Consider the following 12,188-nt stretch of genomic DNA (forward strand, 5'->3'; position numbering starts at 1 on the left):
TTATTCTTTGATAGTCAGAGTGTTTTGAGTTTAGCTAAAAATCTGGTGTATCATGCGATAGTTAAGCATATTGATGTAAGGTTAAATTTTATCCGTGATGTTATGGAGGAAGACAAATAAAATAACTACATAACACAATCCAACTGATATGTTGACAAAGGCGCTACCAAAGAAGAAGTTCGAGCACTGCTTGAACTTGGTGAATATTCGTAGGAGGTAAAGTCCCCTCGGGGTATCTGTCAGTAAAGAGACGACTGAGAGATACTGAGGAACTTTTGGCGGTCGGAGAAACTCCAAGTCAAGGTCGAGATTGTTGAAACGGAACTTGAATTTAGCGGTCTACCCAACCCGGAACCAAAGCGAAAATGTTGTTTCAATTGACAGGTTCCTTTTGGGCTTATCCTAATTAATTAAAAATGGGCTTAAGGTTTATGGTGTTTTTAAGGTGCTTATAGATAAATAGTTATGGTTCCTAGCCGTAGGACAATGATTGTAACTCTCTAAATCAATATACTAAAATTTCTTTGGTTCCTGTCCGTGGATGTAGGTTGACATACCGTCACCGAACCACATAAAACCTCTGTATTCTTTTTTTTATTTTCTTTCTTGTTTTCTCATAACAGAAACAAAAAAAAAAATCGGGTGTGTTCGGGTCAAGTTTCGGATTGATATGATAATCCGAAATATAAAAATCAAGTTGGGTTTCGGATTTTATATTTCGAGTCTGAAATTATTTTTATTATTTTTTTAATATAATATTTACATTTTATTAAATATAAAATAATTAATTTTTTTAGGTAAATTAATTGTTTTTATGTTTTCGGGTCTATTTTATGTTTAAATTTATCGAATTTCGGGTGATCTGAAACTATATTGGGTTTACCTGAAGCCTATTCGAAAAAATTCGTGTCGTATTCGAATCTAGGATTTCGGATCAAGTTTCGGGTTCATTTTGACAGTTTTTTACTACCTCATAGCTTAACTCGACACGAACACAATCCGAAAATACGAAGTGACAGCTCTAGGTGCAAACGCCCAGGGCAGGGCTTCTCGTCTGGGCCAAAATCTTCCACAAATGGACTGGGCCGATTGGACTCTCCAACTCTATTCATGAACTATGATAACCAGGCTTCTTGAATTCCATAGCTTTGGGCTTCATATATTTTCCCTCCTAAGGAATAATATTTTGTATAACATTGGCTCGGTTATGTATAAAAAATATAAAATATATTATTTTAAATTAAATATTTTTTTTTTTTTAACTTTTTATAATAAATATTTAATTTTTTATAATTAATTTTTTGTGTAAAAAAATATTAAATATTATTTTTAGAAAATCGTAATTCTAAAATAAGTGCTGCACGAGACATTATATATACACTAAAAGTCATATATATTCACTGATGTACATCACAGTATATATATATATCCCAAAACTTATTACAGCATATGGCACTTCCCTTGCCATCGAAGTCATTCACACCATTGCATCAAAGAGAATTACTAATTCTCCATAAAACCTTACAAATCTCCCAATGCACACAATAATATACAATAAAAAATAAAAAACGCACACGCGCGCGAAGACGACTCTTTATCTTATCTTCACATCATAATCTAAACTAATTTTAATCGGCATCCGCCGAAAAATCGGGCTCCGGGGGCTTCTGCAGCTTGACCAAATCGCGGGCGCTCTTGAGGTTCCGGTTTCTATGCACACCCCGCAAGGCATTCGCAGCAAATCTCGAAGCCAAAAATGTGGCGCCGATGCTATACGACCCTCCACCGGCACTGCTCCGAGCCTCAGCCGATCCTTCAGCTGCTTCTTCTTCTTCTTTCCTCTTCAGCTCCAAGATTTTTCGCTTGCAGTAGCGGCGCCATGCAGCTTGAATAAAGCAGGCAGCCCACGTGCGCCATTGCTGCGAATAGAATCGGAACGTGTGCTGTACCTGCCGGCTGTGGAGCCGCCTGAATTGGCTGGCAACGAATTTTAACTCCTCTGCTGTGAGGGCGAATGTTTCCACCTCAGTGAGGGACTTCACTGTCCGAGTCGAAGATGGGAGATTCGACCCAGATTTAGGATCCAGTGCCCAGGTTAGAAGCTCCTCCCCACAAAAATCGCCTTCTTTCAGTAAGCTTTGGTTGAAGAAACCACTTCTTCCACCGTCTGTCGTCACACTCTCTAGTCGACCGCGGATGAGAAATATCATCTCGTCGACTGGATCCCCTTCTCGGACAATGTAGGTATGTTCTGTAAATAGGCATGGCTTCAGCCTTTCGCAGATGGCATCGAGTAGTCTCTCGTCCATGTTCTCGAACAGCGGGACCTGCAAGCGAAAATTCGGAGTTTTACAAGTTTTCCAAACCATTCAAGTTTTAGGAAGCATCTTGCAGATTAGATTAGGAGTGCACATTCAAATGAATCTCATGATCCTTATTTCAGAATGCACTGAAAAAATTTATTCAAATATCCGGGAACTTACACTATCAAGTTCGGTTTTGCTTGATTTTTGGCCTCGAATCAAAACCAACACTATTCAAACCATACAATTTTTTTTAAAAAAAAAAAAAAGTATCTATTTCCTACGCTAGTAAAAGTAATTTACACTAATATTAAATACTCTTAACTTCTACTTAAATTACAATCATAATATTACAAATCCAATTACTTAATATATAAAGTCAATTTGTTCTTATTTTTTGCTATTCAATCCTCAATTTTCCTCTAAAAGTATTATATTCAACACCAAATTCGAACATTCACATCCAACAACTAATTTACATCAACACAAGAAAAGAGAAGAAAAGAAAAAAAAAATTCCCCAAAGTGAACAAAGAATACTGTCGAAATACCAAAATTAGAATTCAAGTTGATGCGAAATTAAATTTGAACTAGAACTGAATTTGGTCAGAATTTTCAAATGCAATATTTGAGAAATCTGAACTTGCCACTTCAATTCTCATTCACACCCCTAATGCAGCAGATATCAAATAGTAGTAAATTAAAAGACTCAAAGAGGCAGAAAGCAAGGTCAAAATAGATATCTATATGAGCTTACCCTCTTCACCAGAGCCAAACAAAGATGGCGTTTTATGTCTCGACGGAGATCCTTGGGTAAACTTTGGACCAAGCTTTCTTCATCCACTCCACGTGTTTCTAACCACTTGTACTGATCATAGCGCCTGACTCGTTCTTTGAGTTCTGCCGGCAGCAACCGATGATGCATCCATTGTTCTGAGTCACGCCTCTTCACTCTCATCTCCTCAAGCCGAATAGTAAGTGATTGTAGGTATGTCTGCCAACATAAAACCAATACAAAAATTCAAGAACTACAGTTCATAAATCTTGAATCATTTATGTATTTCCAGAACTAAAACTTCAGTAGCAAAGTGGCTTTAAATTATGACACTACCAACATGCCCGCAATAAAGCCGCTTACTGTAAATCAATATTTTAAAATGTCATATCTAAGAATGTGTAATATTCAGAGTAGCTCCCGAAACTAAGACCAAGGCAGTTGCTTTAAAATTTATCTCAGCTGAAGAGTTACAGTTGTTTTGGTTGTGTGATCACAAGTTTAAATTATAAAATGCCATTGATTCGATCCAACACACTGCTCCTCCTTGGAAATTTGATAACGAAATCAACAAGTTAAGTCACTCCATCTCTAAATGCTCATAAATCATTTCTCAGCATATTACTAGGAGCACCAACAATATGGCAGATTTCTTTGCTAAATGGGGAGCACTGGCCAGCAAAGTGTTCTCAATCTGGCTATAGTTTGAGCATAGTGTGGTTGCCAACTCTCTTATTGGATAAGCATCAGAATGGTGCTTAAGTACATTTCCTTTTTTGAATCCCTCGATAATAATGTAATTATCTTGTGTCTTAAGTTCAACACAAAATATGACTACTAGTCACATTTTTTCCCTCGACTTCGTCTTTAGTCCCAAATTGGAAAGTATATACCAAACTTGAATGTAGCTGCTCAATATCTAGTAAAATGTGAGAATTTAATTTTATCAAATAAGAGCTTGTTTACGACATGGGATACATAATAATAATTATATGCAAATTATAACATGGTTATTCGATAAACACTAGTAGTAAACAAGTCCTAAATGTATTCGGAAGTAAAAAAAGAGTGAATAAGAGAGAATGTACAGACAATGTACAAAAGTATAACAGCATAAAATAAAGATAATGCACGGAAAAAGTTACAAAGTTGCTAGGGAATCTGTACCTGCATATTTCCAATCAAGAGAGCAAAAAGAATGAGCCCCAAGATTGCAAGTGCTATGCTGAATATAGACTCGCCAGGGTAAGTGCTGGTTTCAAGTCCTTGCCCAAGTGTGCTGCAAAAGGAAATCTGAAGCATGTATAACTGCATAGCTAACTCGGTTGTCTAACTAAATTGTAGCAATTTTAAGATTCATAAATGTACTACATATAAATATGTTCGAGTGTAAGAGAAAATGATATGTAGATCTTTATCAGACTACATAATTGTAGCATGATCTCACCATTATTCATTATCTGACCATATTGCTCCAAGAACAATGACTGCAAGACAGCTAAAAGCCTAAATATTAACAATGAACGTATGGCTAGAATTTCTTGAGACACATTAAAATGATGCCTAGAGATGGAAAGAATCTATTTGACGGGAATCAGGGTCAAGATCAATCCTATAACATGTTTTCCAGAATGGAAGTGTGAGGTGATGTACTGGTTATCTTGATCATATGTGGACTCAAGCAAATATGGACTTTGAAGAATATGCTTGACACGGTAGAAGATTCCACTTTAATTTGATATGAAAAGTGTGAGAAATCATAAGATTAACTTGAAGAAGCTCTCACTTGCTTTCCTTCTTGAGCTTACAATCACTTGTTTAGATTACAACTCGTTAATGATAGACCGTTATCTCTCAAATTACTTAAATTAGCTTCTCTTGCACAAGTTTCAAACTAACAGAGGCTAGATTCTACTACATATCCATAGAGGAGGTCAAAGCTACTTAGACGTGGTTACCTCTCAATTGAACACACTTGTAAATAGGTGGTGTCACTGTGAAGTTATGAAATTGGAATAATAAATCCCTCTACAAATTCTGTCAACTCCTCCTAATTGCACAGACTACGTGCATTTGTGAGCATGGTTAAAGTTTGATATCGGGTTGATTCTATACATATAGATATACATTAAGTTGGTCACATGGAGCTTCGTTGGTGCTGAACTTCTAAAGCATGTCAAGGCTCTTTGAATGACATGAAGAAGAACTCATTACTCTATACTGGTACAGTTTTATTGCTCCTAAGATTAACAAAGGCTTACTCACCCCTATCCTTTACTTGCATTTTTTTTTTTTTTGGTTAAAATTCTTCACATCACAAGAGTTTCTTCATTTCTCCATATAGGGTTAATATATGTTTCATTTCTACATATCAAAAGGATGCAGAGAAACAATTTGATCAAACATACTGAGCTACTATACTCTTACTCTTCTATTTGCTAAAAAAAAAAAAACGGAAAAGAAAACAATTGGACCAACCAAAAATAAACTTGTAAGGACGATTATCTAATTTAAATAAGAAAGAAAAGATATAACTATATTTAATTCACTTGAGGAAACAAAGGCATAAGTGGAAACTGGAAAGAATACTAAGGTATTCGATGATAAAAATATCTTTTGCACGAGACTAGCTACTGCATATAAGTTTCCTACCTCAAGTTCTGCAACCCCCACCACAGACAGTAACAATATTTGGATAGGAATTTTTTGGAGAAAACTACACCAGATGACAAAGCCTGCCTGAAGATTCCAAAATCAAATGGTGCATTGTCTTCTACATCCACAGGGCAATCAGAGTTCAAGACTGAACTACTTGTACTATTCCAAATATCATAACCTTTCATCATTTGATTTCCACAGTATAAGAATTCAGTGGAGGTGCAATTTCCACTGTCTTTACAGGATTTTTTCCAGCATGTATCATTTCGCTCCACAGACAAGAAGTACCAGAACGAGCCAACTATCTGCAAGGAACAGATGAAGAAATGCAGTGCTCTAAGAAATATTAACAGCGCAAAAGCAGCACCATCAAATCACATAAATCAACATTTAAAAATGTTGTTGAAAGTCAAAAGTGATCTATTCCATACACAAAATACAAACTTGCATATCAATATTTATATACAGTGCATGATCGTTACCACCCGGTAGATGTTGAATGAAATTGTACCTCTATATTTAATTGAGATGTCTTAGCAATTCACAGTATGAAAAAAGACCCTTTAAGCAGAACGAGGTGTTTTCCAGAGAGATATAAGAGAATTATCACTATCTAAATTCGAAGCCTTTATCCATAAAGTAAACATTACCAAAAAAACAACTTTTTAAAATTTCAATCAAAATTATTGATAAACAATTTCTTAGATGGAAAAGTTCAAATGAATGATAGATTAAATATAACAAATAAGAGTCCCACTTTGTTGTTTCTGTTGTTAAATTACTCCTCTTTTTCCTTCTTCTATAGGAGGTGCTAAATAGGACTCAGCTTTATGTATAATTGGTGAAACCAAAGTAGTTCAGCCATTGTGCGAAAAGAATCAGTATATTTATGGAATCTGAAAAAATCAATGCATGTTTAAATAGGTTCACAAGTTCAATTGCATGATAGCATTATAATGCTATATGAAAAAAAATCAGATATTTTGGGTAGCTGGAAATGGCAAAGGGTAGGGTATTTGTGCATTGGGTTATGCATGTTTGGAAGTTGCATTCATCAGACTAAAGTCAAAAAAAGTGTCTTCAGATAATAAAACCAAACCGGTGGTATGAAACACAACAATAATTTAAGAAGGCTCACATGACTCGCAAGCATGTATAGCAGCAAATAGGACACTGCACCAGCCCAAGCAGTTTCAGCAAAGACACCGGAAGTTCTTTTCAGCTCTGAAATTAAAGGTAAAATCCGGATGAATCTTGGGATGTACTGTAGCAAAATGATGTAGAACAGAGCTTGTTTTGTAGCGAAAACATCGGAGCTGTGTAGATATCTCCAGACAACAATCTGACAAAAAAAAAAGATGCAGCATAAAGATCAACAAGGAAAATGTAACAATACCTCTGGAATAAAGCCCTCAATAATCATCCCAATATAACTTGAGTGATGAACAAACAAACAATGCTGCATAATAGTTACAAAAAACAAAAGCCACAAAAGAAAGAATCTCTCCAAATATATATATATATATATATATGAATAAACATCCCCAGGAAAAAAAAAAAAAAAAAAAAAAAGCCATATTTTTCATTTAATTTCCAGGTAATCACATAAAGGAATCATCAATATATTTATGTCATTTTCACATTCAGCTACAACTATTAATAATAAGCATTAATTTATATATATATATACACTAAGTTGCCGGAAAAACTCCAATTCCCTGAAAGCCAACTTGAACAAAGCATTACAAAAGAAAACCCTTGAAAAAAAGCATAAAATGTACATGTTTTCAAATCACGAGGTAAATAAAAATTCCAAACTTATTAGCATGATACCTCATATCCTCTTCATTCACCAGATAGTATCCCTAAAGCAAGAAACACTATAGAACATAAAATTTCATGTGTAGCTCTGAAATACATTTAAAGAATGAATCTCAGAAAAAGCATATATACATATACATATATATATATATATATATTCTATGAAGCTAAAAGGGGAAGCTGAGAACTGAATGGCATTATTGGAACAGATAAAGTGATAATAAGAAAAATCATAATACACGAAACTGAATAATTTTCTCTAACCTGGGGCAGGGGAAGGACTGCAAGGAAGTCAGTGATAAAATAGCACTTCAAGTATCTTTTAGCTATCTTTGCAGGATCAATCACAAGTTCACCCCGTCCAAACACCCGTGATGATGGAGCGATATAGGCAGTTCGGAATTGGAGAGCCATGTGGATAAGATAGAAAGCATCAACAACAGTACGCAGTGTAGTAGCTGTGATGGCCAGCTTCTTATCTATGTCCAGGCAGTTTGACGACTTTTTAAATACAGGAAGAAAGAAGAACAGGGGATCCACGGACACAGCGAAAATGCATGACATCACGAAAAATTTGTTCCAAAAAGTAAGATGTTTGTCCTGGGGGTCAAATATTTTCTTCTCTGATGATTTGAGGTCCTCTGGAAAAACAGCTCGGGAGACACCGAACCCAAGGGTCCTACCAATAGATTTTAGTCCTTGTGACCCTTTTTTGATCCCCCGTTTAAAGGACTTTGAAGGAGTTGTTCTGCTACCACGTCCCATGCCATCAATATTAAAGCCACATTTGTTTGTTGCAACCGAAGTTGATGGGGATGACAGCCTGGAGTCCAGGTCATCCAACCTTAACAGAAAATAAAATCCTCACGATCAAACATATCACATAGAAGTGAATATGAAATGTATAATATTTTGACATTGAGTATGGTGAGCAATTGTAGTTTTGCACTATTGTGCTCATAAAAGACAAGCACGAGTGTAAGACAATATTACAATACATAAATTTCTTTACTCAAGAAGCATCTACACTGCTTTTTTGCATTCAGCTAATATTACAATCAGCGAAGACAACAAAAGCAAACAACTTATATTCCTGACATATATTTATGAAAATACATAAATATGCAGAACCTTAGTAAAAGACCTGAATACCTTATGAATTTGTCCCGCTGTCCCGTAACATATTGAGATTTCGTACCACAATCAAACATTTCTTATGGTTACTCTATTCTTGACTGCAAGAAAAAAAAAGCAAAGGAATTAAACATACGACATGAAATTATTATATGGCAATAAGACTCAATATGTTTTTTTAAGATAGGTTCCTTTTATTTTCAAAGATGTGGATCACCTACAGCATTTGTTTGCTCCAATTGTCAAGCTGTTCCACCAACTATTGCAAAAAAGAATGATGATTTTATCAAGGATTGAACATGTTTTCGCACCCTTCACTACATTAAGGGTAATAGTAGAAAATAAAATATATTCAACACAGAAAAATCTCGGGGATTCACCATCCCAGTCCAATATACGCACACGAAGGACTAACACATGTTCTGAAGAATCTCGCAAGTTAGATTTTATATCAGTTTCAATATTAAGTAGCTAAATGAAAATTTTGTTTAAGAGACAGATATACATAAGCAAAAATAAGAAATGATATGCATCAAAAGCAATCAAATTATGACAAGAACGTTCAAATGAAGTCAGCAAAAACCTGTTCCACTCACCTACTTTGATATCTTCCTTACTTTTCAAATGAATATAGATATATATACATATGCATACACATATTAACCAAGGAAAATCATGTCACTATTTCAGCTAGCATTGTTGTTAATTTTAGTATTATCGTAAGGATATTTTGCCAAGTTCTAACATAAGTTAGGAGCAGTGGCAGAGCCGCACGGGGGTTCGGGGAGACTCATTGTCCCCACCGAGTAGATCAATTTTATTGTTTGATTATATGGACTGCTTGTTTAGCCGGATTCGGACAAGTCCTACGTAGCCGATATTTTTAACTCGATTAAATACATCAAAATACATCTTTTTACAATAATTCTGCTCAAAATGATGAAAATATTTGTTGGACATGGCCCAAAAGCATCTGAACGTGAAACAGGCTCAAAGATAAAAATGGAGCCAGAACTCCTTGGCCACGGAACCGCCGAACAGCAATGGAGCTTAAGCCTCGGAGCCAAAGACTGTTGCCTTCAGAGAGCCGAAGGCAACAACTTCCATTGGATTGTGGTGCTTCCACAGGGTAACAGCCTCCATGGATCTTCGGCAAAAACTCCTTGGACTATGGTATGGTGCCTCCATTCTGGCAGAAACTCCTTGGACTATGGTACCTCCATAAGGTTAGAAATTGCTGCCTCCATTGGATTGAAAACAATTATCTCAATTGGATTGCGGTGCAAAGCAAAGTAAGGTTGTCTCCCACAAGATAGAAAGCAACTACCTCCATTAGCAGTGGTTAATAATTTCGTACTGAACATTAGTGGAGGGCCTATGCACTTTGATACTCTATTCAAAAAGCTCCATGGAATAAACTAACAAGAGAAAAATCGAAGATTCTATTTAACTCGAGGCTGTTGGGGACACATCCTCGTGGACCGGCTAGAAATATGATGGAAACAAGTCGGAGTAAGCGACAGATCTGGTCCAAAGGCAACGGAAGAAGTTCAACGCAAGTGGAACCCTGTCCAGAGGCAATGGAAGCAGTTGGGAGCTGATGGAAGGAAGGAGCTCATGGAAGGAGGTTGGGAACTGATGGAAAGAGGTTACCACACCGTTTGAGGTAGTGGAAGGAGGTTAAAGAGGTTACGAAGTTGGAGGTTATGGAGGAAGGTTATAAATATAATGAAAAGAACACAACACAACACACGACGAGAAGAATCACATATATTATCCTTGTTGTCTTTTATCCTTTTATTTTCTAGTTTATCCATAGGTTTTAGTAGATTATCGTAATTTCTTGCCTAATTTATTTTCCAGCATATTTTTACAAGCTTTCCAGTAGATTTATCCGAGTTTTAGTAGATGTTAGTTTAAATTCATCGAAATCGACCGTTTAGGCTCGAAGCATCGTTTAAGATTGTAGCTGTGCAGGCTCTATCGCAGATGCTACCTCCAATCCGACAACGGGCAGGCTCTTTGGAGTACTTCCGGAATCCAAACCGACGAATCGACTAACGATCTTGGAACCTCCGGATTTCAGGTTCCAACAATATCGAAATTTTTGACCTCAGAAAAACACTTCAGCCCCTCGGCCGAATAATTCTCAGCGCAGCACCACGGAAGCTAAATGGACTCTTAAGGACTCAGTTTTGAACAAAAAAGTGTGTCCATTCGAAAGTAGGTGCAACCATAACCCAAAAGCCACCACCATATCTTCAAATTAAGATTTTTAGTCATCCGAATAAGCAATAGAGTTGATTTTCATTAGAATCTTCAAGTAAATCTCTGGATTATCCCAAAGTTAAATTAGTGTTAACTTAGATTAGGGCCGAATTATAACGTTTGGAAAATGTTTACTGCAAGATCCAATCAGTTTGTTCAAAATCTTGAATCTCTCTCCCTATATTTCAAAAATTCCACAACAAGCATAAGTCCAAAACTGTAACAAAGTCAGCTGAAATTTCAATCAGATTCAAATACAAGACTCCACCTCTACCAAGAGCTCTCCTCCTCCGTTTAATCCACAAACTTCAATCTAATTATGGACTGAGAAAGACCAAGCACAACGAGCAAAACCAGAGATGTCAAATAGATTGAACCAAATAAAGAGATAAATAAACTTCCTGAAAACTATGACCTAACAACCCTAATTCTCCCCTAATTGCTACTAACGTCAGTACCCCCTCACCTCACGCATTAACTTCCGCATATGCCATAGCTTCACGATTACGAATTCATAGGTAAACTAGGTCAACTTCAAACTTTGATATCAAAATTCAATTGCCATTATCTACCTACAAAATGGTTCAATCACAAGTTTACTTCAACAACGACCAACAATACCTGTGTAAAAATTTCTAAACCAACCAAAACTAGCTGGAACACCCCACGAATTGAAGGTACAGCAAGCAATAGCCATATATGGTCATCTGCGAAGACCACGTCAAGTTTTAGTTTTTTGTTTTCTTCAAGAACACAAGCAATTACGCGCTACTTTACAGGTGCTATCGACATATAGAGATAGTACAATCAAGATGTCAGGATATAAACGCATGGGTAGCCACAGATCAGAAGGATAGACTTACAGCTGAGCTGAGCTGAGCTGAACCCAGAAAACGAAATTCAGGAAATCCAGTTCAATTATTTGAGAGAGAGAGAGAATTGAGAAGAGAAAAAGACTTGTTAAATGTGAACATTGAAGTCAAAACGGCAAACCACAAATGATATTTATGGAGAATCAACCAATGGGGCCTTTTTCTTTTATTTTAACACACATTGTTTTCATGATACGCACTCGCCTAGGATTTTTATTACGTATCTTAATTCCACTTGCATCTCTTTCTCGGCTGTAGTATTATTTTTTTCTTTTTAGTTTGGTATTTAAGTTTTTTTGGAAAAAAATTAATTTTGGTCTTAATATAACTAAAATTTATTAATTTTGATCTCAGTCCA

General features: G+C 36.1%; 1 protein-coding gene across 7 annotated transcripts; it reads right to left on the reverse strand.

Annotated features, from left to right (window-relative positions):
• Positions 1–1,376: 1,376 nt before the first annotated feature.
• LOC127258090 (probable cyclic nucleotide-gated ion channel 5) lies at positions 1,377–11,972 on the reverse strand. Of its 7 annotated transcripts, none has more exons than XM_051284747.1 (10): positions 11,822–11,972; positions 11,580–11,665; positions 8,912–8,949; positions 8,709–8,791; positions 7,821–8,400; positions 6,874–7,077; positions 5,730–6,040; positions 4,245–4,356; positions 3,060–3,296; positions 1,377–2,327 (listed from the first exon to the last, which is right to left on the reverse strand). In XM_051284747.1, the coding sequence occupies exons 4-10, from the start codon at positions 8,765–8,767 to the stop codon at positions 1,629–1,631; spliced, it is 2,202 nt and encodes a 733-aa protein (XP_051140704.1). In that variant the 5' UTR covers positions 8,768–8,791; positions 8,912–8,949; positions 11,580–11,665; positions 11,822–11,972; the 3' UTR covers positions 1,377–1,628. The 7 variants fall into 7 exon arrangements, with proteins under 7 accessions (XP_051140704.1, XP_051140719.1, XP_051140698.1 ...); XM_051284762.1 differs by having other exon boundaries at positions 8,908–8,949; XM_051284741.1 differs by lacking the exon at positions 8,912–8,949.
• Positions 11,973–12,188: the final 216 nt, after the last annotated feature.

Source organism: Andrographis paniculata, unplaced genomic scaffold (assembly GCF_009805555.1).
Source record: "Andrographis paniculata isolate CXL003 unplaced genomic scaffold, ASM980555v1 Contig14END, whole genome shotgun sequence".
Lineage (NCBI taxonomy): Eukaryota > Viridiplantae > Streptophyta > Magnoliopsida > Lamiales > Acanthaceae > Andrographis > Andrographis paniculata.

Coding starts and splice junctions, on each gene's coding strand:
- LOC127258090 (XM_051284741.1), bottom strand. CDS start 8,767: ATGTTTGATTGTGGTACGAAATCTCAATATGTTACGGGACAGCGGGAC. Junction 7,078..7,820: donor CAGTCCTTCCCCTGCCCCAG/GTTAGAGAAAAT, acceptor TTTTTTTGTCAG/ATTGTTGTCTGGAGATATCT. Junction 4,357..5,729: donor TGGGGGTTGCAGAACTTGAG/GTAGGAAACTTA, acceptor TTCCTTTTGCAG/CACACTTGGGCAAGGACTTG.